Source organism: Odontesthes bonariensis, chromosome 24, assembly GCF_027942865.1.
Source record: "Odontesthes bonariensis isolate fOdoBon6 chromosome 24, fOdoBon6.hap1, whole genome shotgun sequence".
Classification (NCBI taxonomy): domain Eukaryota; kingdom Metazoa; phylum Chordata; class Actinopteri; order Atheriniformes; family Atherinopsidae; genus Odontesthes; species Odontesthes bonariensis.
In genome coordinates this window covers 7,132,276-7,159,013 of record NC_134529.1, presented here as the reverse complement: position 1 = coordinate 7,159,013, position 26,738 = coordinate 7,132,276, and the positions used below count along the sequence as shown (strand labels likewise).

Here is a 26,738-nt window from a genome sequence, read left to right as displayed (position 1 = left end):
ATTTTCAACACATTTCAACCTTTGACATGCTTTCTGTGTTCTCTTGTGAATAAAAATAAATCCCAGCATTTACTTTTTATTTACATTATACACAGCACACTTTCCCCTTTAATCTTTTAATGAGCCTTTGACTGACAGCTGACAGAATTTGCATGTTCTTTTTCTAGCTTTTAGGACTTCCAGGATTATTTCCACATCTTCATCTAAAACCAGAAGCAGTGATCTTTAACTTTACTTAACGACCTTTTCCTCTTAAAAGCTACGGACTTCTCCTTTAAGTTGTTGTAATTTCTCATCCTGTTCAACTGGGTAAGCAGGTTAAACCAGAGCACCTGATCTAGCTGTGAGGTTGACGGCAAAGAGAAGTTTGTCGAACACAAGGTGAGTTTGTACAATTTTAAGTCGTTTAATATTGAAATGATGTTATTACCAAGTCTGCTAAATGTGTCAGTCTGAGGAACAAGATGCAGTTTGTGTTTTTGGGTACAGAAACTTTTAAAAACTTTATTTTTAAGTTGCCCTCTGTAACTTTATATAAATTCTGCTTCATTGCTTTCACTTTAATTTACATTCAAAAGCTGGACGCTGGTAAATTTCCACTTCTGAAATACTTGAAAATCTCTCTCCTAAAGTTCACAATTGTTCTCAAACAGGATCCAGAACGTGTTGAGTAAATTATCTTAATAAGGAAATTGGGACGTTGGAAAAACGGATCGATCCACTCAGGCATTTTTTTCCCCATTTGGTTTTCTGACACGTAATTAAAATGGAGTTTCATGCGGTTTGTATGCTTTGATCAATTCAACATGCCGAACATGAGCAACCGAGAAACAAACTCGAAATATTAAATATAAGTATTCAGCCCACTGTCCCGGTGAGGGGTGGTGCGGTGTTAATGAGTATTTAGGGACGCTGTGTCGGTAAACACGTAGATCACAGATAATCTGGATTGTAACGGTGAACTGAAGGCATATTTATGTCAATACCCCAAAGTTATAGTATATTTTAATACAATTTTAGCACAAATTTAAGTACACTTTTTACAAAATGCCACTAATAGTAAATAGTGCCATTATAGTAAGTTACAAATATAATTTGTTATTACTTTATGGGTTGAAATACAATATTAGTTGCACTTGTTTCAGTCTTTTCAGAAAACAAAGCAGGTAAACTTTATTTTACTGATAAAGCATGTAAGTCAGTACACACACAGCCATGTACTTAAAAGGGTAATAATTATACTTTAAGTTGTTCCACGTTAGCACACAAAAGTACAAAAATACACTTAAAATTCTGCTTTTTCTACATTTTAATCACAACTAAAATGTACTCACCATGATACCAGCTAGTTGTTCCAAAACAGTAAAATTCAAGTTAACTAACCATTACCACACTTAAGGTTTACTAAAGACTAGTCAGACTGCAAGTACACTCAAGTATGCTGACATTTAATATACTTGATACTATGAAAACATCCTCAGAGGATGATGCTCCCACCACCATGCTTAGCTGTGAGAAGATGCTGGATTTGAGCTTCCTTTAGGCTTTCAGAGCACAGCGGGGTGAATACATATGCACATACATAGCTTTAGGAATTGTACAACTTTAGTTTATTGAAGGTTTCCAAGGTGTTTACATTTCTGATCTGATTGAAAATCACGTAAATGTCAATGTTTATTAATTCATTATGAAAATAATGAGGGACTACTTTGTAACTGCGCTGTGGAGATAACTAGTAAAACTGAGTTGTTACAGCTTCATGCTGCTCAGTGTTGGGAGCAGCTCAGAGGAATGTGAATAATTTATATTCACGTGTTGTTTTTGCAGACTTCTGACTGACGTGTTCGATGAGATCCCAGATATACTCTTTCACGTATATCCTGTTGGTGCAGTTTTTTATGCCTTTCTTCCCAGCAGATATGTTGTTTATGAAAGTTTTCTTACAATGATAGAAGTCAGGGTGATTAGAACAGCAGCAAAGGAGATACGAGCCGAGGGTAAAGTTATTGGGCCTAATTCAAGAGCATTTTCGTATTACTTTTCTAAACTTTGAAGCATTCAAAGCATTCGTGCGTATTTAAGTTCACATGCACGAGGATAGTGTTGTTGTTATTATTAACCGCTCTGCTCAGACTCATGGGAGACATGCTTGTTTCCTGCCAGCGATAGCGGCGCGCCTGAGAAATTTATATCATCACTTTTTTTTCAGCGTGAGAAATACATTGTGTGAGCGGGAGTGCGTGACAATGCATGAGACTTGAGAGCCCTGAAGAAATGATATGATATGGCTCAAAAAAACGTCTCGCCATGGCCAGGCGTTCGATGGCTGCAACTAAAGCCGTGCAATCAGTTGTTGCTTCATCATGATGGCTCTTTGATGGGCTGGTTCAGGTAGTGGGAGACACTCATATTGTGCAAAACGCAGAATGTTTGCCCGATCTTTCTCCAATCTCCCTCTGAAACGTTTCCGTGGCCAAAAATCCAAGGGGGGTGAGGACCTGGACGTGTGGTGGAATTGGGTTTGATCGGCGTGTTTCTCTCTGGAGTTGTGGCTCTAGCAAGCTGCATATTTGCAGCAGCACAGTTCTTGGCAATCTAAATCGCGATGTCAGCCATTTGTCTGTGTCCGCAAGGATATCTACCTTTGTCTCTGAACACACGCTCTCTTCCAAGAGCCTGACACGCTAAGGCATCCAAAAGTAGCAAGTCAGCTTTAATATATTATAGTTTGATGATTGTTTGGTTAAGTTCCAGTTATAGTTTTCTGATTGGATTTTTATTTACTGGTATTTAACAACTTATTTTACTTTCTTTTGTTACCAGTTCTGTTATGAATCGCTTTGAGGAAACAGAAGGAGGACTCCCTCCCTCTGACACAACTCTGAGTGGTAAACATAAAAGAAAGAACAAAATTCAGAGGTAAGGATTTTATCTCAGTCCATGACTGATCTTCATTAAAGACTTCAAAACTCAGATCACTTTATCATCATAACAATGAATGCTCTGTATGTGTTGAAGCCCAGAGAAGCAGAGGCCAGACTCTCCTGTACCCAGCTGTGTGTCCATGATGAGTGATTGGTCCATGTTCAAACCACCTGATTTAAAAGGACAAAACCCCTCAGAAACAGAGTAAGTCAACATAATTTTATTCTTGTAAACTTGTTACACCAAGTTTCATTCATCATAACATAAGATTACATTAGAAAAAAGTAGATGTGGACCCCCTCGTCAACATGAGAAGGTATTTAAACAGAAACAGACAGGAAGTTGGTTGTAAAAGCAGGAAAATGGTCAGACAAACCAAAGTGGGGAATGTGAGAGGGATTTATAGCCAAAGTATTTCTTCCTCTTGTTGGGATGTAAACATACTGGTGAACTTTAGTTAGAACTACTGTGAAGCTGATGATTCAACTGTCATTAGACACCTCCCCCTCATCATTCACGTTGCAAATAATCTTTTATTTTGGGTGCACTGAAGAGGTTACAACAGTTTTTTGTCCATTATGTGCAACTGTTCTTCATGTTAGACTTCAGAAATTCAGTTAATTCTTTCATCATCATAAAATTAATTCTCTGTGTGTGTTGTGTTGAAGCCCAGAGAAGCAGAGGCCAGACTCTCCTGTACCCAGCTGTGTGTCCATGAGGAGTGATCTGTCCATGCTCAAACCACCTGATTTAAAAGGACAAAACCCCTCAGAAACAGAGTAAGTCAACATAATTTGGAAGCAAAATTCATGTCTTGAAAGTTCCCTCATGTTAAGGCATTCTGATGCCGAAGTGAAGCGAGGAAAACAAGAGTAGAGAGATCGGACTAATCACGACGCATGGCTTGGACTCAAGAACCAGTCTACTTGAGAGGGGTTGGACTCTCTTTCACTCTGAAATTGCCCGTGGTGAGAGGCGCAGAGAAGGTGTGGGCATACTTATTGCCCCCTGGCTGTGCGCCTGTTCAGTCGGGTTTACCCCAGTGGACGAGTGTAGCCTCCCTCCGCGTGGGGGGACGGGTCCTGACTGTTGTTTGTGCTTATGCACAAACAGCAGTTCAGAGTACCCACCCTTTTTGGAGTCCTTGGAGGAGGCACTGGAGAGTGCTCCTGCAGGAGACTCCTTCGTCCTGGCTACGCGACCTGTCTGTCGCGTAGTCAGGATTTTTCTGAGGTTCACGAGAACGCGCGCAGAGCCTCTGAGTGGGGGAGTGGTCAAGATTTTGACGCTCGCAGAGGCTATGCGTCCGAGCGTCAGAGGCTTTGTGTCTGAAGCATAAATCAGCCTTATTACATCATCAATAAATCGGCCCCACCACACTATGTTTGCTTTAAAAGCATTTTGATTTGAGAAGATGTGTTGTTCCTCCCATAAGCCCAAAAACAAGTTTGCATAATTGGGAGCAAAACATGCACCCATGGCTGTCCCTTTTTCTTGTTCATACAATTTGTCTTGAAAGAGGAAGATATTGTTCTTTAAAGTCCACTCAGTCAGCTGCACGATAAAGTCAGTAGGGGGCATAAGGTCATCTGGTCTGGTTCCAAGATAGTGTTTTAGGGCCTCCAGACCTTCCTCGTGTACAATGTTGTTGTAAAGTGATTCAACATCCATTGTAGCCATAACACAGGAACCAATATTCTTTATTTGATCAATCTTGTTCAGTACTTGTGTAGTGTCCTGGATATAAGATGGCAAAGTTGACACAAATGGTTTGAGGAAATAATCAACAAATTTAGAGGCCGGCTCTGTGATAGACTCATTCCCATTAATTATTACCAGGTGGATTTTCTAAATTCTTGTGCACTTTAGGCAACATGTAGAAAGAAGGGAAACGTGGATGTTTGCAGAGCAAAAAATCATATTCATTTTTAGTAATCCAATCTTGTCCTTTTGCCATATTCAGTAATTGTTCCAGTTCTCTTTTCATGGTCTCCATTGGGTTAAACAAAGGTGTAGAGTAATGAGTATTCTGTAATTGGCGCAATGCTTCACTAATGTATTTCTTCTTATCCCACACACAGACAGCACCACCTTTATCAGCACTCTTTATTATTATGTCTTCTCTATTTGAAAGCCATTTTAGGGCTTCAGATTCCTTTCGATTGAGATTGTACTGCCTTGTCTTTGTTTGTTTGCTGTAAATCTTTTCCACCTCATAAGTCACCTTTTTAGTGAATGTTGCCAGTGTGGGGTTTGTGACACAAGGCATAAAAATAGATTTAGGGCGGAATTGAGAGTTAGCCATTGAGGTGGGATGGACAGCTGCACTGTGTACATTGTGATGTTTTAAGTCTTTCAAGATCTTCTTTCAGTTTCTTCTCAAATGGCAGTCTTTTGTCTTCTGGTTCTATCTCTGCAAACTCTGATTTCAATTTCTCAATCTGCAATTCTAAGGCTGCTTTCTGCTTTCTAGCCTCCTCAATCAGCAAGAGAATCAAATCTAAAGAACATTTATTGAGAATAGCTTCCCATTTATCCTTGAAGTCATCATTATCATATCCAAATGAAGGAAATTTGTTCAATCTCAGACCTCTTGGTATCATATCCTTCCTCCAGTAGTCAGACAAAGTAATCATATGTAGATTTAGCTTCAGTTCTTTTTCAGAAAGTTTCTGAAGATCAAAGAGTAGCTTACGTGAATCAGTCTGTTGTCCAGGTTCTTGATCCATGTTTAAATCCAAAAGGGTGTCTTCCACTATAATGCTTTTGCCCATATCCGTGGTGTAAGAAAAAGATTTGTTTCTTGTAACACTCATTTTGTGATGGGTACTAAACGTTCAAAAAGTGTAGGAACGGAGCTCTTACCAAGGATGACCCAGTTAATCCTTAAGTATGTAGGTAGAGCGCTGCTGGTATCCCTCAAAATCAACTGGTGCTCTTGGAGGGTGCAATGTTCAACAAAAAGAGAGGAAAAAAATCCTTGGTCCAGGCACTTCAGTTGATTTGAAAAAGTCCAAAACAATCTTTATTCAGTGGGCTAGTACATTAAAAATAACCAACGCGTATCGGCTCTAAGGCCTTCATCAGGGTGTGTGTTACAGAGGCAAACAGGTATCCAATATAAAATCCAAAACATTTATAAGAAAGGAAACAGGTCAAAGTCCTCATTAAGACCGGGGTGGCTTGTAGCTTTCAGGGTATAGATCCAGAACTTTTGGTGGGACTGTGAAATCCTTGATTCATCCAGAATAAGTAAGTACATTTTTCTTGTGTAGTCTGCATGACCCAAGTTCTTTTTAGGCTGCGGCTACACGAAAACGTTTTTCACTGTAAACGATACTTTTTCTTGTTGTTTCGCTGTCGCGGCCACACGGAGCCGGCGTTCCCACTACCCCAAAACGATAGTTTTTGAGAACGGGTTCCAGAGTGGGAAGATTTGAAAACGAGGTCGTTTCGTTTCCATTGTTACAGCGAAAACGTTTTTGCGTCAGACAAACGTTGACGCTGTGAGACTTCTCTATTGTCTCACAGCGTGGCGTGACACAGTGGCGTGTGTACTGCATCGTTTCATCCGTTTTCGTCTGGACCTGAGTCTTTACAGCAGCGTTGCCGTGTGGTCGCAGGAATTTTCGTACCCGTTCTAAAAAAAAACCTTGTTTCGTTTTCGTGTAGCCGTAGCCTTAGTCAGCCCAGGTAGTGTGTTTTAACATCTGGAGGGACTGTGAACTCCTTGATTCATCCAGAAAAGTAAGTAATTTTTTCTTGTACATTTTCTTGCTTTTTGCTATACTTTTACTGCTAAGTAGGCTTACTGCTGGTTTAAGCCTGATTTATACTTGGAAACCAGGTCGTCTGCGTGTGTGTCGCAGTTAACGCAGACATGCTCCCCCCCCTACGCAGACACTACGCAGATACTCTGGTGCACCTCCTCAAAATTGTAACTCACCGCAGACAGTGCCGCAGACATCGCCGCAGGGAGGAGAGAAAGGAGGCCTCTGATTGGTCAACTCTACATCCGCTCTACACTATGCGTATTTCCGGTTTGCTAACAGGCTGACGCTAACCGTGCTAACCGTGACGATTCTTTCCCTCTCTGCCAGCTCCAGTAGTAGCAATATTTCTTCTATTTTTAGATCGATCAGCTGCATCTCAATCAAAGTGCGCATTCGTCCAGTCGCCATTGTTGTTGAATGACCTCCGTAACCGTAACACCCACAATCCTAGCTTGTTCGTGATTGTCCCTCTTGCGTTGTGGCGTGGGATTAACATAGCGCAGACAGCGCTTCAAGGCATAAATCAAAAATAACTGCGTCGTGTCTGCGACAAGCTCACTGCGACACACTGCTGCGAAGTATACACGAGCCTTTAGTTTCACTGTGTGATAACAGCCCCCATTGAAACTATTTTCAGCCAAAAGTGGCCAATTTGCATGTTAATCTCTGGCTGTTGAACAAAGGCACTCAACTTTTTCAAGTCCGACTTCTTAAAGGACGAACTTTGTCTGGACGGCACCTGTAAGTGTGGAGTGCCATCTTTCGACTAACCATTTGCTTCATTCCCGTTCTTTCCTCTCGGTCTCGGCAACCACGCAGATGCAGGGTCAGACCCAGAGTTTATCTCAGGCCATGCATCCATGCTCTCCCTTAACTTTCTTGCTTGAACAGAGACCTGGATCACCCCAGAAAACACTGCCACGCCCGCAGCTCCGTCTGATGCGTACTCTTTCTCTCACGCTCCCAGAGCTGCGAGGCGGGGAGGTGGGACTGGCCTGCTAATTTCCAGGGACTGGAAATACTCTCTTTATTCCCTGATGAATAAAGGATGAGGCTCCGGCCTCATCCTTCTCCGTCACTTCAACATCCAGCTGTGGCCGTAGGGTTGTCAGTGCCTTTCCTGGCAGAAACCCCCGAATCCGCTGGTGGACACCAGGGTCTTTTTGGCCAGTGGGACTCTGGAAGCAGCTTATGTGTACTGACAGGCCAAGCGAAACACAGCCTTGGTGGTTGCTGAGGCAAAAACGCGGGCTTGGGAGGAGTCCTGGAGGGTGCATGGGAGTTCGCTCAACCGGTCTACATGTGTTTTGTGGACTCGGAGAAGGCGTTCGACCGTGTCCCTCGGGGAGTCCTGTGGGCAGTGCTCCAGAAGTATGGAGTGCCGAACCCCTTGATACGGACTGTTCAGTCTCTGTATGACCGGTGTCAGACTTTTGTCCATATTGCCGGCAGTAAGTCAGGCGTGTTTCCGGTGCGGGCTGACCTTTTTCATCAATTAATTTCCTAATTTTTATGGACAGAATTTCTAGATGCAGCCAGGGCGTTGAGGGGGTCCGTTTTGGCGACCTCAGAATTGGGTCTCTGCTTTTTGTGGATCATGCGGTTCTGTTGGCGTCGTTGGGCCGTGACCTTCAGCTCTCACTGGAGCGGTTCGCAGCTGAGTGTGAAGCGGCTGGGATTAGAATAAGCTCCTCCAAATCCTTTTCCTCAGCCAGAAAAGGGTGGAATGCCCTCTCTGGGTTTGGAACGAGATCCTTCCCCAAGTGGAGGAGTTCAAGTATCTCGGGTCTTGTGGAGCGGAAGATTGACAGGCGGATCGGTGTGGCATCAGCAATAATGCGGGCTCTGCACCAGCATCAGGAATCTGGTTAGGATGCCTCCTGGACCCCTCCCTGGTGAGGTTTTCATGGCATGTCCCACTGGGAGGAGACCCCGGAGAATACGTTGGAGAGACTATGTCTCTCAGCTGGACTGGGAACGCCTCGGGGTCCCCTCAGAAGAGCTGGAGAAAGAGGCCGGGGACAGGGACGTCTGAGTTTCTCTGCTCAAGCTGCTGCCCCGCGACCCGATCCCTGAAAAAGTGGAAGATGATGGATGGATGGATGGATGGATGGATGGCATATGAAAAGGTTCATCGTTCATCAAAAAAATTACTCAGTTGCAGTCGCTGGCCTGCAACTCTGTCCAAGTTTTTAATTTTGGCCCGCTGTGTATTTGAGTTTGACACCCCCGCTCTGAAAAATAAATAAAGGTTGTGAAATTAACATTAACGCTTCTGGTTTCTCCATAGACTTCAGGAAGTTGCCAGGGATATATCTTCTCAGGAGCAGCACAGAGACCTGGACTCTGTCTTTATGGTGAGTAAACATTAAAGCCCGGCTACCAAATAAAAAGTCACAAACTCGATAATTAACTATCATCCTGCTCCTATGAGACTACACACACTGGCTGTGAGCGTGGAGCTATTTAACTAATATTTATCAGGGTCTCACACCATTTATTAACACACACAGAGCCAGAATCAGTTAAGTTATAATAGACAGAATGTCGGTGTTACCTTCATCTGTCTTTATGCTCCACTCATTATGCTTTAGGTTTAAAGGAAAAGCTACAGTACACAGACGGGATGTTTAGAAGCTGTTTTGTTTCATTACAGCTGCTGGAGAAGAACATTTTCAGTTTAGTGAAGTCTGAGCTCAAGATGTTCCAGAGTTGTTTGAGTTCTGACCAAGAATCCACGAAGAGCCTATGGGAGGATAAGGAGGTTGATGATTGGAAGAGGGAGGAGAAGTGGAGCCTCAGACAGGCATTGCTGAAGATTACCCTGCACCACCTGAGAAGAATAAAGCAAGAGAAGCTGGCTGATGAACTGCTGAGCAGTAAGAGGCTTTAAAACACTTATATATAACATTTATAGTATGTATCAACACTATGACTATGAGCTTTACACAGATAATCTGAATACATAGAATTTAACAAAGGGGCAAACGGTAAACTTTTATTGCTTCCAGCATTTACTGTTGCATCTACATTTGATTTAATTTGTCATTTGTTCATCCAGGAACTTACTCTGGATTGTGCCAGCATAAACTTAAATCAAATCTCAAGAAGAAGTTCCAGCGTGTGTTTGAAGGGATTCCTAAAGCAGGAAACCCGTCATTTCTGAATCAGATCTACACAGAGCTCTACATCACGGAGGGAGGGACTGGAGGGGTCAATGATGAACACGAGGTCAGACAGATTGAAACAGCATCCAGGAAGCCAGCTGGGCTGGAAAAAACTATCAAGTGTGAGAGCATCTTTAAACCAGCAGCCCACAGAGATCAACCAGTCAGAACAGTGCTAACAACAGGGGTGGCTGGCATTGGGAAAACGGTCCTAACACAGAAGTTCACTCTGGACTGGGCTGAAGGCAAAACCAACCAGGGTATCCAGTTCATGTTCCCATTCACTTTCAGAGAGTTAAATGTGCTGAAAGAGAAAAAGTTCAGCTTGGTGGAGCTTGTTCATCACTTCTTTAATGAAACCAAACGAGCAGGAACCTGTATTTTTGAGGAGTTTCAGGTTGTGTTCATCTTTGACGGCCTGGATGAGTGTCGACTTCCTCTGGACTTCCACAACAATGAGCCCCTGACTGATGCTACAGAGCCCACCTCAGTGGATGTGCTGCTGACAAACCTCATCAGGGGGAAGCTGCTTCCCTCTGCTCGCCTCTGGATAACCACACGACCTGCAGCAGCCAATCAGATCCCCAATGAGTGTGTTGACATGGTGACGGAGGTCAGAGGATTTGCTGACCCACAGAAGGAGGAGTACTTCAGGAAGAGATTCAGAGACGAGGAGCAGGCCAGCAGGATCATCTCCCACGTCAAGACAACAAGGAGCCTCCATATCATGTGCCACATCCCAGTCTTCTGCTGGATCACTGCTACAGTTCTGGAGGATGTGTTGAAATCCACAGGGGGAGGGGAAGTTCCCAAGACCCTGACTGACATGTACATCCACTTCCTGGTGGTACAAACAAAAGTGAATAAACTCAAGTATGATGGAGGAGCTGAGACAGATGCACACTGGAGTCCAGAGAGCAGGAAGATGATTGCGTCTCTGGGAAAACTGGCTTTTGAGCAGCTGCAGAAAGGAAACCTGATCTTCTATGAATCCGACCTGACAGAGTGTGGCATCGATATCACAGCAGCCTCAGTGTACTCAGGAGTGTTCACACAGATCTTTAAAGAGGAGAGAGGGCTGTACCTGGACAGGGTGTTCTGCTTCATCCATCTGAGTGTTCAGGAGTTTCTGGCTGCTCTTCATGTCCATCTGACCTTCATCAACTCTGGTGTTAATCTGCTGGCAGAGCCACAGAAACCCCTCTCATTACCCAGACTAAACAAAGACTTGGTGCATCTACACCAAAGTGCTGTGAACAGGGCTTTACAGAGTCCGAATGGACACCTGGACATGTTCCTGCGCTTTCTCCTGGGGCTTTCACACCAATCCACTGAGAGTCCTCTACACCACCTGGTGACAGTGAAAAAAAAGAAGAGAAACTGGTCTGAAACCAATCATGAAACAGTGAAGTACATCAAGGGAAAGATCAGTGAAGATCTTCCTCCAGAGAGTAGCATGAACTTGTTCCACTGTCTGAACGAGCTAAAGGATCACTCTCTCATCGAGGAGATCCAGCTGTACTTAAATTCAGGAAGACTCACCAAACCAAATCTCTCCCCTGCCCAGTGGTCTGCTCTGGTCTTTATATTACTGTCATCTGAAAAAGATCTGGATGAATTTGACCTGATGACATATGCTGCCTCTGAAGAAGTGCTCCTTAGGATGCTGCCGCTTGTGAAAACCTCCGAAAGATCTCTGTAAGTTAAAAAGTTTCCTGATAACTGATGCATAACTGTACAAAAGTCTTAAGCCACACCGATTATATCAGCCGTTTGAAATGATTATTGCGTTCACCAAATTTTCATTATCGAAGGATAAAACTATGGCGTGGTGTAGGGTGTGGATGGGAATGAAGTGTGTCAGAGTTGGGAAGCACAAATTCAAACAGAAAAAACCTCCTTTGCCAAAGGTCCGCCTCCTGCAGGGAGAACCGGGTTATATAGACCTGATCAACACCTCCCACATAAAGACCTAAGCCAAACATTTAATACAAAACAGCAACAGCTGTCTCAGTCACAAAGTTCTTTGAAAATATGGCCTCTGAGGAGCACCACAAGTTGTTAGATGAGTTTTAAAAGAGTTCACAACCACATTCACTGTCAGTCAAACATTTGGCAAGCAAATACACACCAGCATCCACAGGCAAAAAGTTACATGCAAAAAGTTACATTCCACAAAATGAAAATGTTTTATTGTCCTCACTTCTTTAAAGGCTGAGTGGTTGTATGCTGTCAGAGAGAAGCTGTGAAGCCCTGGCCTCGGTTCTCAGCTCCCAGTCTTCTGGTCTTAGAGAGCTGGACCTGAGTTATAATGACCTGCAGGACTCAGGAGGGAAGCTGCTGTCTTCAGGACTTCAGAGTCTGAACTGTGCTCTGGAAACTCTCTGGTGAGGAATTAACAGATTTCAGCGATGCTTCTTTTTTTTATGTTTCTTTATGCTTATGTTTTACATGTTTTACATTACGTGTTGGATGGTTTTAACATGTTGTTGGTTTCAGAATGAACTATCTGGCAGACTCTTGTAAACCTGTGTACATGATAAAAATAGTGTTACTCTGACCAAAACCAAACTTCTGAAGTGCATATAAACATGTAAGTCCAACCAAAGTTGTATAAAATTGAACTTCTCCCAACTGGACGACTTCACCCAGATAATGTGGTTGTGAATCCCATCACTCCAGCATGTACACACTCAGCTGGACTCAATTGGGAAACTCGTGTCTAACTACTTTAGTGCATCCAAAGGTGTTCCCCAGGGGCTGATCGTGGGGCCACTCCTTTTCCTTTTACATATCAACAGTCATGGTTGATAAATGTCAAATACCAAAATCATCTTTTCTGCTGAGGATACTTTGATGAACTGTGATGCATCCACATCTAATCAGGCTCTATGTCAGCTACAGCAAACTGTTAGTACTACTCGGCACACCTTATGCAAAGCAAAACCTATTTTTTTTGGACACTCTTGGAAAAAGAGATTTTAAATCTCAAGATTCTTATTTCCAGCTTGAATAAAGTTTTACAAATTTGTAAACATGGTCTGATGAGAAGATGTTTTATTGTCTATAGGCTGAGTGATTGTAAGCTGTCAGAGAGAAGCTGTGAAGCCCTGGCCTCGGTTCTCAGCTCCCAGTCTTCTTGTCTTAGAAAGCTGGACCTGAGTTATAATGACCTGCAGGACTCAGGAGTGAAGCTGCTGTCTTCAGGACTGCAGAGTCTGAACTGTGCTCTGAAAACTCTCAGGTGAGGAATTAACATGTATAAACTCAGCTGGACTCCATCGGGCATTCAATTAGGCAGTCTGTACAATCACAATGTTCTATCTTTTTATCAAAACAGTAAAGGTGAAGTGTACATTGAAACAGCCTAATTCCCAGAAAAGCAGACTTGTCATCATCTGACAAAATTACCATCAACCTATTTAAAGTCAACATCTGTGCAGTGACTTCAGCTGGACGTATATTAATGATGATCTGCCACAGAGAAGGTTAGAAGCAGCAAAATGTCTAAAGGCTGATTCTTACTCGGCGCGACCTCGCTCATACTAGCTGGTCGCAAATGGCGCAAACGGTCACGTGTCCCAAAATTCCGCCACGCCCCCTGTCGCAAGCTAGAAAATCCTCGCGCGGCGCAAGGGCGCGCACACAACTTTTTTTCTGACTTCACGCGCGCTCAACTGGAAACAGCTGACCAAGAAAAAGAAAAAAATGAACACTGCAGAGACCGCGGTGACCGAGAGGGTGCCCCTCTACAAACATCTGTACGACACGTCTATGAAGTTACACTGGGACAATGTTTGACAAAGTTCGTCTTGTTGCAAAGGACAAACATTCCACCTTCTCTTCTGTTTTTGCCGCAGCCGCTTAGCTCTGAGATACATATACAGTTCTACACCCAGAGTAAATTCATTCCTCATCAGATGTGCCAGCCTCTGCTGACGTGACACCACAGGTGGCATTGTGTATGCTTTCTTCATATGCTTTTCAGCTTGTTTCCTCAACAGTGACGCTCGCTGGTCTGGAGAGAACTGCAAATGTGACGCATTCTCGGCGCAAACTGCGCTTATGAGCTGAAGGAACTGTGAAGGGGCTGGCGCTTTCGATGACGTCATTAATGGTTCTCGAGCCAGAACAGTTGCGCGTTTGCGCCGAGTATGAATCAGCCTTTAAAGGTTTTCTCACTGTCCACAGCATCATGGCGTCAGACTAACTTCGGTCAATAACTTGATTCCGCTCCATACATGTATACTGATAAAAGGACGATGGTCTAATTAAATTGCAGAGCTGTAGTCAGGACTCAGCTCAAGTGTACATGTAACTGTACTAAATGTGGGAAGCTAGAAGGTATCATATCTAACTACTTTAGTGTATCCAAAGGTGTTCCCCAGGGGCTGATCGTGGGGCCACTCCTTTTCCTTTTACATATCAACAGTCATGATTGATAAATGTCAAATACCAAAATCATCTTTTCTGCTGAGGACACTTTGATGAACTCTGATGCATCCACATCTAATCTATGTCAGCTACAGCAAGCTTCAAATCTCAAGATTCTTATTTCCAGCTTGAGTAAAGTTTTACAAATTTGTAAACATGGTCTGATGAGAAGATGTTTTATTGTCTATAGGCTGAGTGATTGTAAGCTGTCAGAGAGAAGCTGTGAAGCCCTGGCCTCGGTTCTCAGCTCCCAGTCTTCTTGTCTTAGAGAGCTGGACCTGAGTAATAATGACCTGCAAGACTCAGGAGTGAAGCTGCTGTCTTCAGGACTGCAGAGTCTGAACTGTGCTCTGGAAAATCTCAGGTGAGGAATTAACATGTTTTACCCTCTGGGGTCTGAGCCGTAATGACGTCATGCGATCTGATCACGCCGGTGTGATCATAGACCTCAGAGGGTTGAAGGGAACACATTAAAAGTGTCAATAAAATCTGTATTGTGAGCTCTTTAGTTGGACTGCAAACATTTTTTTCTACAGGGTTTTAATTCTTTATGAGAACATGCTGTTTTATCTGATGAAAGTGTTTTTATCAGCTTTTTAAAAAAAACTAGCTTGTTTCAAATTATTTACTCAACTGGCTGTTCGGTGGTGTAGTGGTTAGCATTGTCACCTCACAACAAGAGGGTTCCTGGTTTGAATCCTGGCCGAGAACTTCGGGTATCAAGCGGGTAGGACTCTAAATTTGAACTGTTCTGTGAGATTGCTCTAACTTCACACCTGGAATGAAACCAACAAACTTCATACTGGTCTGAGTATGAAGTATGAAGGTGCATGAAGGTACCACAAAACATTCTATGAACCCCTGCTTTGGATTGGGATTCAATCATACTGTCTGCAATGAAATTAAAGTCTGAGTACAAACTTGACTGCAAAAATGTTGTGACACTTTGTGAAATGTAAGTGAAATAAGAATGCAATGATTTGCAAATCTCAAAAACTAAGATTTATTTCACAGTAGAACGTGGTAAAGTGTGTGTGTGTGTTTGTAGTTTATCAGGCTGTCAGGTCACACAGGTTGGCTGTGCTTCTCTGGCTTCAGCTCTGACATCTAACCCCTTCCACCTGAGAGAACTGGACTTGAACTACAATCATCTCAGTAACTCGGGGGTGAAGCTGCTGTCAGCTAGGATAGACGATCCGTCCTGTAAGCTTGACAAACTCAGGTTAGTCAGACTCACATACTGACAGGCTGGGACAGATAAGTTCATATTAAGCCGCTGTAGTTGTTGGTTGATTAAAAGATGCAGAAGTTCTTGGCCCATTTCTAATCAAGCTGCACTTCTTGAATGTAAATAAGTTACTAGAAATAAAGGTGGTCTTGTGTTTTGTTCGTACAGGACCGACCATGATGGAGAGCAGAGACTGAAACATGGCCCAAAAAGGTGTAAGTGTGTTTAGTAATATTTAGAAAGCAATTAAACACTTAAAAAATATATTGTAGTGACTATAATGTACATAACATCTACATAAGCAGCCTATTTCACATTCTGTACTTGTGGTACTTGGTGGTCTTGGCCCCTTTAAGTGGCCGCAATGTTCGATGAAGTTTTGTGTTTGGTTTTCGTCAGCCATTTTGGAATGTTTCTTACCTGTTCTTGAGCTTGAATAAACAGCACGTTCGAGTGTGTATATTCTGTGGAAAATCGCACCTTTCTGGTCTTTTCAATTTCCCACAATATTATAGTTACATTTAATAACAGAAAATGTCTTTATTAACTGATACATATTACATTATAACTAAATGAAGCCTCTTCTGTTTTGCCATATTTTCTTAATCAGATGCTTGTGAACTCCATCTGGACCCTGATACAGCATACAGAGACCTCCGGCTGTCTGATGACAACACTAAAGTGACATCACTGGACCCGACACAAGAAATGAGAATGTCAGAGCCATCTGAATTCAGTCAGGTTCTGTGCACAGATCACCTGCCTGCTCGCTGTTACTGGGAGGTTGAGTGGAAAGGAGATGTGCTCATAACACTGAGTTATGAAAGAATGGAATGGAGAGGACGCAAGTTGTTTAAAACAAAGACAGTTCCTGAGTTCTTGGGACGAGACAAGTACTTTCAACCAGGTACCTGGAGTCTGCAGTGCTGTAAAAGTGGCTACTTTGTCTGGAACCAGAGGAAAGTGGTACAGCTTCCATTCTCTGCATCATCTATGTCTGACAGAGTCGCAGTCTATGTGGACTTTCCTGCTGGCATCATTTCCTTCTACCAAGTCTCAATTGGCAAACTTCTCCCACTCTTCTCCTACCATGACACATTCACTCAACCCCTTCACCCCAGCTTTGGATTGGGATTCAACTCCTCCGTGTCTCTTTGTAAGATGTAAGAAAAGCCCTATTCGGATGGGACTAGTTCAATGGGGGGACGTATGGTAATGTTGGTTAACCAGACGACGCCAGGGAGAAGAAATGACCAATTCGGAGGGGACAAGAAATCCCTGTAATATTCATCTAACATGGGAGGAGTTTTTTTGAATATAAAGCATTCTGCTCCAAAATTATTGTATACAAACGCAGAAGACTTTTTTGTTTGTTTACCTGAATGATAAGTATTACTAAAACGTATTGTACAGTATAACAGAACAGAAGATTTATTCATTTTTGACCTTAATGTAAAGTACTGTTCACCAACTGTTTTGCTCAGGATACTTAGGCCTATTTTACCTGAATGTAAAGTATAGTTTAAAAAAAGGATTGCACAACGAAACTTAAGTGTCATTTTCTATTTTACACCTAATTGTTTCTCTCTTTAAAAGGATGTGACGATATATTTCGTACTTATTACCGAAGGTCGCATTCGCACGGGATTAGTATTACCTATGGTAGATACTCCGGACGGTTTCACAGGAGGTAGAATTCTCAGCAAAGTTTACCGACATACTCCGCTATCTTTACTGACATGGCGCGTTCGGACGGGACTAGATTTCCCGGTTATTATTACTTTACCCCAGGTCCCCCCATTAAACTAGTCCCGTCCGAATAGGGCTAAAGACTGTCCTCAGACTGCTGAGTGAATGCAGCTCTTTCAGTGACAGTTCAGCCAGGAAACCAAGATATCTCAGAGTTTTGACTCAAAATCCCTTGAATAGTTTTACTCATTTACTTCAAGTATTCATTGTTAAGCAGTAATCAAAGTTTACGCTCCTGAAGTATACCCAAGCAGACTTATGTACTACAAAGATCACACAGTCAGCCTTGTATACTCCTTGTTTTCAGTCCTTGTCCACTGAAGCTTTTTCAGAGTCTATAGCTTTAAATTTCAATAACCTGACCACACCGGCTCAGAAAGAGTTCACCGTTTACAGAAAGGAGCAGCTGAGCATAATGTAGTGAACTCAAGTGTGGAATTTAATACAAACTAAAACCTTTGGAAGGCTCCAACAATCCTGTTGGGGATGTTTTCTATGTAGGTACCAGATGGGGACTTCTACACAAAGGAAGAGACTAAGATCGTCTAATTTACAACAACCTTTGGCCTATGAAAGTATTTAGGAGTTCCTCTTTCCATAAACCTGCGTCCATAAACCTATGGGAAGCATTAACAACTTAGTGCTAAGTGAGCTGAACAAACAAAGGACCCTCTTAGGAGAACATTGGAGAAAACCCAGACGAACCCGCTCCCTACCTTATCTGGACAAAGTAAATCAAAGGTGACATCTACCCTCATCAGCCAGATGAGAGTCAGACACCTCATGGAACTCTAACATTTACTTTACTCAGATTCACTTTCAGTCGAATCTTAAAACTGTATTATATGTGTTTTATATCAGGCCTTGGATTCTGAAAACAAACTTGTTTAAAGTGCTGCTTTAGCGGGTCTTCCTGTGAGATCAGCTGCTGCTGATCAAGTCGACCTCAGTCTTGGAGCTGGCCCCCCCCCCCCACTGATACTTTTATCTGTCACTCAGTTGTATGTGGCTTAGGAAGAGCTGTGTGAACCTGAGTATTATCCATGTTTTCTCTACCTGAGCTGACACAGCACAGCTTTATAGTCTGTGACCAGCTGAGGGCAAGATGATGATGTGGATGATTTGACAACCATGTTATCATTTACTGAACAGAAAAAGATGGAAACATGAATCCAAGCTTGCTGTGCAACATTTTAGAAGCTGATCCAAGACAAAAGTCTGTGTATTGATGGCGTTTCCTCTTTGGACTTGAGACACTGAGAGACTTTGTTCTGCCAAAGTGTTTCCAGTAACCCTAAGCCTCGTCAACTAACCACAAATAGTCAATATTTGAACATCTTACCTGGCACTAATCCATCCATCCATCCATCCATTTTCCAGCTATCATAAAACAGCACTTCGCTCATAATTCACACATAATGTGTATATTTTGCATTTTATACTAACTTTAATCATTTTTGCTTTTTACTGCATTTGCTATTTATTTATTGTAGAAAATCTTAAAGTTTACGTTCAATAACAGAATAAAAAACGACTTACTTTAGCGTGGATAGATGGGAAGATGAGAATGGACAACAGAATGCCGAAAGTGTGCCAGAGAGGAGGGAGGAACCGTGATTGGTCAAAAGTAAGCCCAAAGTAAGCCCACAGCGGGAAACGTGATTGGTCAACAGTAAGCCACAGGGAAACCTGATTGGTTAATGTGGCGAAGTTGACGGGACACAGTAGTATGCGTGCTTGTTGCTCAATAAATTAGCTTTACAGCACATCAAACCTTGTTCTGTTGTCTTGTCTAAAAATCTAACAAATGAAGATTTTACTTTTAAAGAAGAAAATCTCAAGTCAAAAACCTGGAGAGAATTGTTTCTATACTAATACGCAATGATGGCAGCTAACACTTCACTCAAAAGATGAAAAGCCACAGGAACAAAAGCCATAAAGGGCACTGCCAAATACCCACAATACATACAAGGTGATGCATTATGAAATGCACCAATGGTATAAAATGATATAGACTTCCAGTCTCCTGATTATGTGTGGTTTGAATGTTCATGAGTGTCATGTGAATGGGTGAAAGTAGACTGAGTTGTGTGCTATAACGTGCCTCTTGTCTTTTATTTATTTCTAACAATACAGAGTGAAAACATATATTATAATATTACGTTAGCCACCAGAAATGTATTACTTGAAATATATAAATATGGCTTTCTTTGTCATAACTAATAAAAAGGCTAAATTGACCTGTCACTCTATCAATGACCAGGAACAGGGACGATAAAGTGTATGCGATACACCAATAAATAACATCTGGTATTTAAAAAATTACACATTTTTCATCAATTTGGGATCAAGCAACTGAATATAACTGCAAGTTAACTGCAAGACTGCAAGACCTCACTAGATAATAATTCTGGTGTATCTCAAACATGCTTGACCTGATTAGTAACTCAGGGTTCATCTAGCACAGCGGCTGTTTCCGTCTTGGCCCCATAATGTGCTACCAACCTGTTTTAGGTGGGAACCAACCTGCCTGCCAGAACCCTTAATGTGATAAAGTGGGTATGGACAATTAATTGTTTAATAATTTCATCCTTCTTTAAGAAGCTTACGTGGTCATCTCCCAGGTAAGTCACCAAATGAGCCAATGCCAATATTCACTTTTACAGCCTTAATTTCGCTGATACGGATAAAACGGCCGATATCACTGTGCATCTCCAGTAACAATTATTGCTCTATACTTGCTGACTGCGACCTTCTCATAGTTGGTAATGCTAAAAGGCAAACAGATGGGGGAACTAGTGATAAAGCTGTTCACATTGATATGGCAAGGACTTTGCATCGTCATTGCCCAATTTAAACCCAACAAAAATATACAAGCATCAACCATAAACCATACTCAGGGAAAAACTCACAAAAAAAAAGAAAACAGCACTAGATGTTTTAGTTTTCTCGCTAATGCTGTAGTTCTTTTGATTTGACATGCAGTCGTGATAGAAGTGGCATTCATGTGCATTTAAGTGTTATAATAGACAAAATGTTGTGCAAACTACAAGAAAATAGCATTTGTGTTATTTTTTTCTCACCGTCTTCTTAAAGCAATACAATGTAACTTCTCAAAAAGCCCACTATGGAGCTCCCCCTACAGGCTTGGAGGTAATGTACGGTTACACTGTCGTAAATACAACACCCATTTGCTTTCACGTTTCACGTTTGTTGACGAACCGGCGAGGAGTCAGAAGGTGCAAGCTATGTCGACCGAGAAGGTAAAAGTAATCAAATGTACCTGGGAGCGTGAGAGGGGTCTATTTGTTTTTGTGGTGGGTGTGCCAGAAAGCAAGTCAAAGTACTTAAGCTCAGCTCCCGGGCCGCTCCAGCAAAGTTACATAGCGCAGTTTTTCCAACTCAGACCCCCGAAGGGCATAGGAGACAGGCCAATCGTAATATTAAAACTCATTCTAGCCGCACAATTTTTTTCAAGCTGTTATTTTAAGGTAGAAATGTTACATAGTATTGCTTTAAGGCAGTCTATAACAATTATTGTACTCGGTAATGACTCATAAAAAGACTGATAGCAACATTGATTATAAATAAAAAAGAATAAAGAAAAAATTGTGATGTTGTAAATGAGGTATCGGACAGCATCAGTTTCTTTCAGTCTAAAAAGGATGAATTTAGAGAAGATTAACTACTGTATTACTTTAAGTACTTATGTGTCTTATGGGAGCAAATGCCAAACACCCTTCATACTTCTGGGTAAAGATAAAAACAAACAAATTAGTGGAGTTTAGTAAACTTTTTTCACAGTTTCCATCTTTAACAGTTTTAGAGAACGTTTAGAAATGGTCTATACATGGACAAATTAGTATACAAGTAATGATTACATTTGAAGTCTGAACATTCAAACTGTCTTCTCCTGGTCTTCAATCAGATTCAGGATGGGGTTAAGATGTATTCCTCACTCTAAAGACATGACCTGGAATCACAGAGAATAAATGCCAGTGTAGCACCCATGGATCAGATCTGGTATTTTTCAAAATCTCTTATTTCATAATTAATCATAAATGTGCTGATTAATGTACTGACTCATCGTGGCATGGGCATGGGCCCTGTCAGGGTGTGTCAGGGCAGGGACATATGATCATTTAGAGGTGTGGTTTCAGTTATAATACATTTAAAAGAAGAACAGATGACAGATATTTCCCTTATCTGTGACATTCTTGACACTGTGTCAGTGAACAGCCTTTTGACCGTGAAGCAGAATCAGCGGAAAGGTAAAACTAAATATTTCAGCTAGATTTATCTGTAAACAAACAGGTTTACAGACTGTCTTGGAAAAGGTAAGTAAAAAAAAACTTGTCAAGTCATATCTGGTGATGTAGGAACGGGGAATCTGTATGTTTTTACCAATGTAAACAGGTTTTGATGCAGTCAGCATATTAAAATGTAAATTTATTATAACAAAACAAATGGAAAGTGGGTTTGATTGAAATTAGTCATAAACCTTCATTTTAAAGATTTCAATTGTGGTTCATTTTTTATTCATAATGAACCACAATGCAAAATTAATGCTGAAAAACAGCAATCATAAATTAGAACATTGTGAGTTTTTTCTTTGCAGGATGAAGTGTACGGTGGTCTTTCTCGTGCTGTCCATGGTTGTCATGATGGCTGAACCAGGAGAGGGCTTTCTCGGATTCCTTGTCCATGGAATCTCTGCAGCCGTTCATGGTATCCATAAGTAAGGACTCAAATTTCTACTATAGCAAATATTTTTACTTCTGTCAGCTTATCAAAAGCAAGTAGTAAGTGACAATGAAAACATTTAATTACTTAACATTGTTTCCATGATTTAATTTTCATTATGATTGATAGTTACTTTTACTCCTTGCTGTGCTGTGTTGAACCTGCTTTCCTACCACCAGGCTCGTCCATGGGAAGGAGAAATTGGCCGAAGAGCAAGTCGATCAGCAGGAGCAGCAGGAGCAGCAGGAGCAGCAGGAGCAGCAGGAGGAGCAGGAGCAGCAGGAGCAGGAGCAGCAGGAGGAGCAGGAGCAGCAGGAGCAGGAGCAGCAGGAGGAGCAGGATCAGCAGGAGCAGGAGCAGCAGGAGGAGCAGGAGCAGCAGGAGGAGCAGGATCAGCAGGAGCAGGAGCAGCAGGAGGAGCAGGAGCAGCAGGAGCAGGACGAGCAGCAGGAGCAGCAGGAGCAGGAGCAGCAGGAGCAGCAGGAGCAGCAGGAGCAGCAGGAGCAGCAGGAGCAGCAGGAGCAGGACGAGCAGCAGGAGCAGCAGGAGCAGCAGGAGCAGCAGGAGCAGCAGGAGCAGGACGAGCAGCAGGATCAGCAGGAGCAGCAGGAGCAGGACGAGCAGCAGGATCAGCAGGAGCAGCAGGAGCAGGAGGAGCAGCAGGAGCAGCAGGAGCAGCAGGAGCAGGAGGAGCAGCAGGAGCAGCAGGAGCAGGACGAGCAGCAGGATCAGCAGGAGCAGCAGGAGCAGGAGGAGCAGCAGGATCAGCAGGAGCAGCAGGAGCAGGAGGAGCAGCAGGAGCAGCAGGAGCAGGACGAGCAGCAGGATCAGCAGGAGCAGCAGGAGCAGCAGGAGCAGCAGCAGGAGCAGCAGGAGCAGCAGGAGCAGCAGGAGCAGCAGCAGGAGCAGCAGGAGCAGCAGGAGCAGCAGGAGCAGGAGCAGCAGGAGCAGCAGCAGGAGCAGCAGCAGGAGCAGCAGGAGCAGGAGGAGCAGCAGGAGCAGCAGGAGCAGCAGGATCAGCAGGAGGAGCAGCAGGAGCAGGAGGAGCAGCAGGAGCAGCAGGAGCAGCAGGAGCAGCAGGAGCAGCAGGAGCAGCAAGAGCAGCAGGAGCAGCAGGAGCAGCAGGAGCAGGAGCAGCAGCAGGAGCAGCAGGAGCAGCAGGAGCAGCAGGAGCAGCAGCAGGAGCAGCAGGATCAGCAGGAGCAGCAGGAGCAGGAGGAGCAGCAGGATCAGCAGGAGCAGCAGGAGCAGGAGGAGCAGCAGGAGCAGCAGGAGCAGCAGGATCAGCAGGATCAGCAGGAGCAGCAGGAGCAGCAGGAGCAGCAGGAGCAGCAGCAGGAGCAGGAGCAGCAGCAGGAGCAGCAGGAGCAGCAGGAGCAGGAGGAGCAGCAGGAGCAGCAGGAGCAGCAGGAGCAGCAGGAGCAGGACGAGCAGCAGGATCAGCAGGAGCAGCAGGAGCAGGAGGAGCAGCAGGATCAGCAGGAGCAGCAGGAGCAGGAGGAGCAGCAGGAACAGCAGGAGCAGGACGAGCAGCAGGAGCAGCAGGAGCAGCAGGAGCAGCAAGAGCAGCAGGAGCAGCAGGAGCAGCAGGAGCAGCAGGAGCAGCAAGAGCAGCAGGAGCAGCAGGAGCAGCAGGAGCAGGAGCAGCAGCAGGAGCAGCAGGAGCAGCAGGAGCAGCAGCAGGAGCAGCAGGAGCAGCAGGAGCAGCAGGAGCAGCAGGAGCAGGAGCAGCAGCAGGAGCAGCAGGAGCAGGAGCAGCAGCAGGAGCAGGAGGAGCAGGAGGAGCAGCAGGAGCAGCAGGAGCAGGAGCAGCAGCAGGAGCAGCAGGAGCAGTTCGACAAACGCTCATTTGAACACAAGTCTGCAAGACATCGTGTTGACTAGACTCGAGGAGCCGATCCGAGGACGTCTTTGATTCTTTTTCTTTAAAATATGAAACAAAAGTATCACATTATCGTGCCCAACCTTTTCATGGAAGTGTATGTGCAGTGCATTTGCTCAACAAAGAACTTTGCGTCATTTGCTTCGTTAAATTGCTAGTTGCTCAATACATTTGCTTTACAGCACATCAAGTCTCTTTCTCTTGTCTTATCTAAACATCTAGCTGTTGTATTGAAGGTAGAGACACGGGAGACGGAGGACATTGGAGTTACTTTTGTCTCAGCAACGTTATACATTCTGTACATCATTCACATGGCATCACACTCTTCTTCTTACAGTCAACCTTAACTTGTTCATGAACACATAGCCACCTACTGGTGAAGGAAATAAAGTTTCTAATTCAAACCCAAATATCAAAGTCAGGTTCAGAAGTGTGTGTAAACACAATGACATGGCTTTGTCTTTTAATAATTTATTTGATTTAAATAATTTGATGATGTTTGTTATTAGTAAGATCAGTAATTCTGAAAAAAATATATTACTGGTAAATATAAATATGTCTTTCTCTGTCATAACTTTAAAAAAGGTTAGGTTTACCCGCTTCTGTCTCTCTGAAGTGGAACACAGAGGATAAAGTTCCTTTCAAGCAGTGGCCCCCAAACTCTGGAATGCCTTACCGCTTTCACTAAGGTGCTCTGAATCTGTGGACTCTTTTAAAAAGCAGCTGAAAACTTTTTTATTTAAGCAAGCTTTTAGTTAGACAATATCGAACTTACCTATGTCTCCACTTATATAAGAGAGTAGTATAGAATACTTTGTGTCAAAAAAAAGATTTATGGGGGGGTAATAAAACGTCATTTGACAGGTGACCTTTTGACCTCCGTATGTCCTGTCACATCAAAGGGTTAGCTCACATCAAAGGGTCAGCGATAACAAGTGGCTGGTGGTGGGGGTTAGGGGTGGGTGTTAGGGGGGTTCAATATGTTTGAGTAGTAACAGTATTGACAATCAAATCAAATTTATTTGTATAACACATTTCGTGTACAAAACAATTCAAAGTACTTCACGTAAAATAAAAGCAAATCAAGTAAAGTCTTTCATTGTCAGATACACAGAACAACAGAGTCGGGCACTGAAATTCATGACATAAGTACGCTAACAATAAATAGTCAATATAGATACTATAAAATATACATTTTACGTTAATTACTAGTGCTATACTGAACATATAATACACATAATAACCTATGCTAATCTAAGACCTATACTAACCTAGAAACCCAAGATTAAAATACAATATTGTGTAATATTGCATGTTGTAGTGCATTTCAGCAGGGAGTGTAAGAAGCATTAAAATATATAAAAGAATATAAAGAGAAACAAATAAAATAATTTAAATTAATTTAAAAACAAGCAACTGTCCAGATAAATTAAAATATATCGTGCAGATTCCACACATAGACACATGAGAAAAGTAATGTTTTTAACCTGGATTTAAAAATGTCTCCATTTGGAGAGAGTTTAATCTCCTCTGGCAGTTTGCTCCACTTGTTTGCAGCAAAACAGCTAAATGCTGCTTCTTTGTGTTTTATAAATAAAAAGATGGTAAACTGTCAAGATTTAAAATACTGCGTTCTTGATTGTTTCAAAAAGTATGTAGACAGGCTGTAGATAGTTTAAATGCTAATATGTTAAAGTTTACACGAGACAGTCAGACGATTCAAATCGCATTGTGGCAAATCAAGGAGTGAGTTTCCACAGCAGGGGTCCACGGGAACCTGTCAAAATGGGTGGTTTCAGGGTAAGTGATGAATACAGTAAAAAGGCTGAATTTCCACTCTCATCCCGTAAGGTGACTTGGGGGATGTTGGAGGTGTGATAAGAATCCAGCCTGACTTTAAGAACCAATGAGATGACAGGAGGGTGGGGGGGGGGGGGGGGTGGTGGGGGGGGGGGGGGTTTGGTAATGGATAAAAACAACCCCACAGCAGGGGTCCACGGGAACCTGAAAAAAAAAAAAAAGATTATTCAAGAAAACCCTTGAAACAGGAAGCACAAAGAGTTGTTAATGTAACCTCACACCAACAGTATATCTGCATCCGCACCAGACAAGAATAACTCAATAAACTGGCTTATGTTACCCCTCATACTTTATGTTACTTTGCTGCTAAAAGATTTATTTATCTCCAGTTGAGCAGTGTAAAGAACATTTACTCAACATTTAATTAGCTATATTCAATATGATCTGCTGTATTCAATGCAATTTATTATTAATAAAGGTAATCACACACACAGCCAGAGACAAACAACGACAAGTTTTCAGGAGTGCTGACAGTTTTCTATTCTCAGGTAAACTTCATCTCAGGGCAAAAACTAAACCAGACAGATTTGTCAGCCTTCTTCAGGTAGGCTACTTCTAAATAGGAGTCTACACACCTATTAACTAACCAGGGGTGAATGAAAGCTTACAAAAAAAAAAAAAAAAAAACCTTATTCATCCATTGTTGTGCAACAACCCAGAAGTAGATCTCCTAGGGATGTTTAGAGTTGATATTAAGAATGATTTAAGTTTTTAAAAAAAATAAAAATAAAAATTTAAAAATAAAAAACAAAGCAGATGTAAAAGAAAAACCCTCCTAACGACATGCAGAGAAATAAACTACAGTCAAAATAAAGTTTTCAAACAGAGTTCGAGCACGCTCCTAAAACACCTGAGCACCAAGTTACCCACGAAGTGATCAGAACTGATCAGAAGTGTAAAGAGATAGATGTTCCAGGCAACTACAGGCTTAGAAAAAATTATTTGGAGATAACGGTAAGTCACTCGTCTAGCAGAGT

The 26,738-nt window shown here is 42.7% G+C and overlaps 1 protein-coding gene across 2 annotated transcripts; it reads left to right on the top strand.

The window, feature by feature from the left end:
• Positions 1-268: 268 nt before the first annotated feature.
• LOC142375620 (protein NLRC3-like) lies at positions 269-18,976 on the top strand. 2 transcript variants are annotated; one of them, XM_075459761.1, is made up of 13 exons: positions 275-381; positions 2,824-2,919; positions 3,019-3,129; positions 3,594-3,704; positions 8,989-9,055; positions 9,355-9,577; positions 9,760-11,563; positions 12,079-12,252; positions 12,936-13,109; positions 14,490-14,663; positions 15,348-15,521; positions 15,696-15,742; positions 16,138-18,976. In XM_075459761.1, exons 2-13 carry the CDS (start codon positions 2,831-2,833, stop codon positions 16,692-16,694), a joined length of 3,705 nt encoding a protein of 1,234 aa, XP_075315876.1. In that variant the 5' UTR covers positions 275-381; positions 2,824-2,830; the 3' UTR covers positions 16,695-18,976. The 2 variants fall into 2 exon arrangements, with proteins under 2 accessions (XP_075315877.1, XP_075315876.1); XM_075459762.1 differs by lacking the exons at positions 12,079-12,252; positions 12,936-13,109; positions 14,490-14,663; ... (1 more) ...; positions 15,696-15,742; positions 16,138-18,976 and having other exon boundaries at positions 269-381; positions 9,760-11,567.
• Positions 18,977-26,738: the final 7,762 nt, after the last annotated feature.

What these genes read in the sequence shown, in the direction of transcription:
- LOC142375620 (XM_075459761.1), top strand. Translation starts at nt 2,831, where the DNA reads ATGAATCGCTTTGAGGAAACAGAAGGAGGACTCCCTCCCTCTGACACA. An exon ending in ACCTGGACTCTGTCTTTATG is followed by an intron (nt 9,056 to 9,354) that starts GTGAGTAAACAT and finishes GTTTCATTACAG; the next exon opens with CTGCTGGAGAAGAACATTTT. An exon ending in GGCTGATGAACTGCTGAGCA is followed by an intron (nt 9,578 to 9,759) that starts GTAAGAGGCTTT and finishes TTGTTCATCCAG; the next exon opens with GAACTTACTCTGGATTGTGC.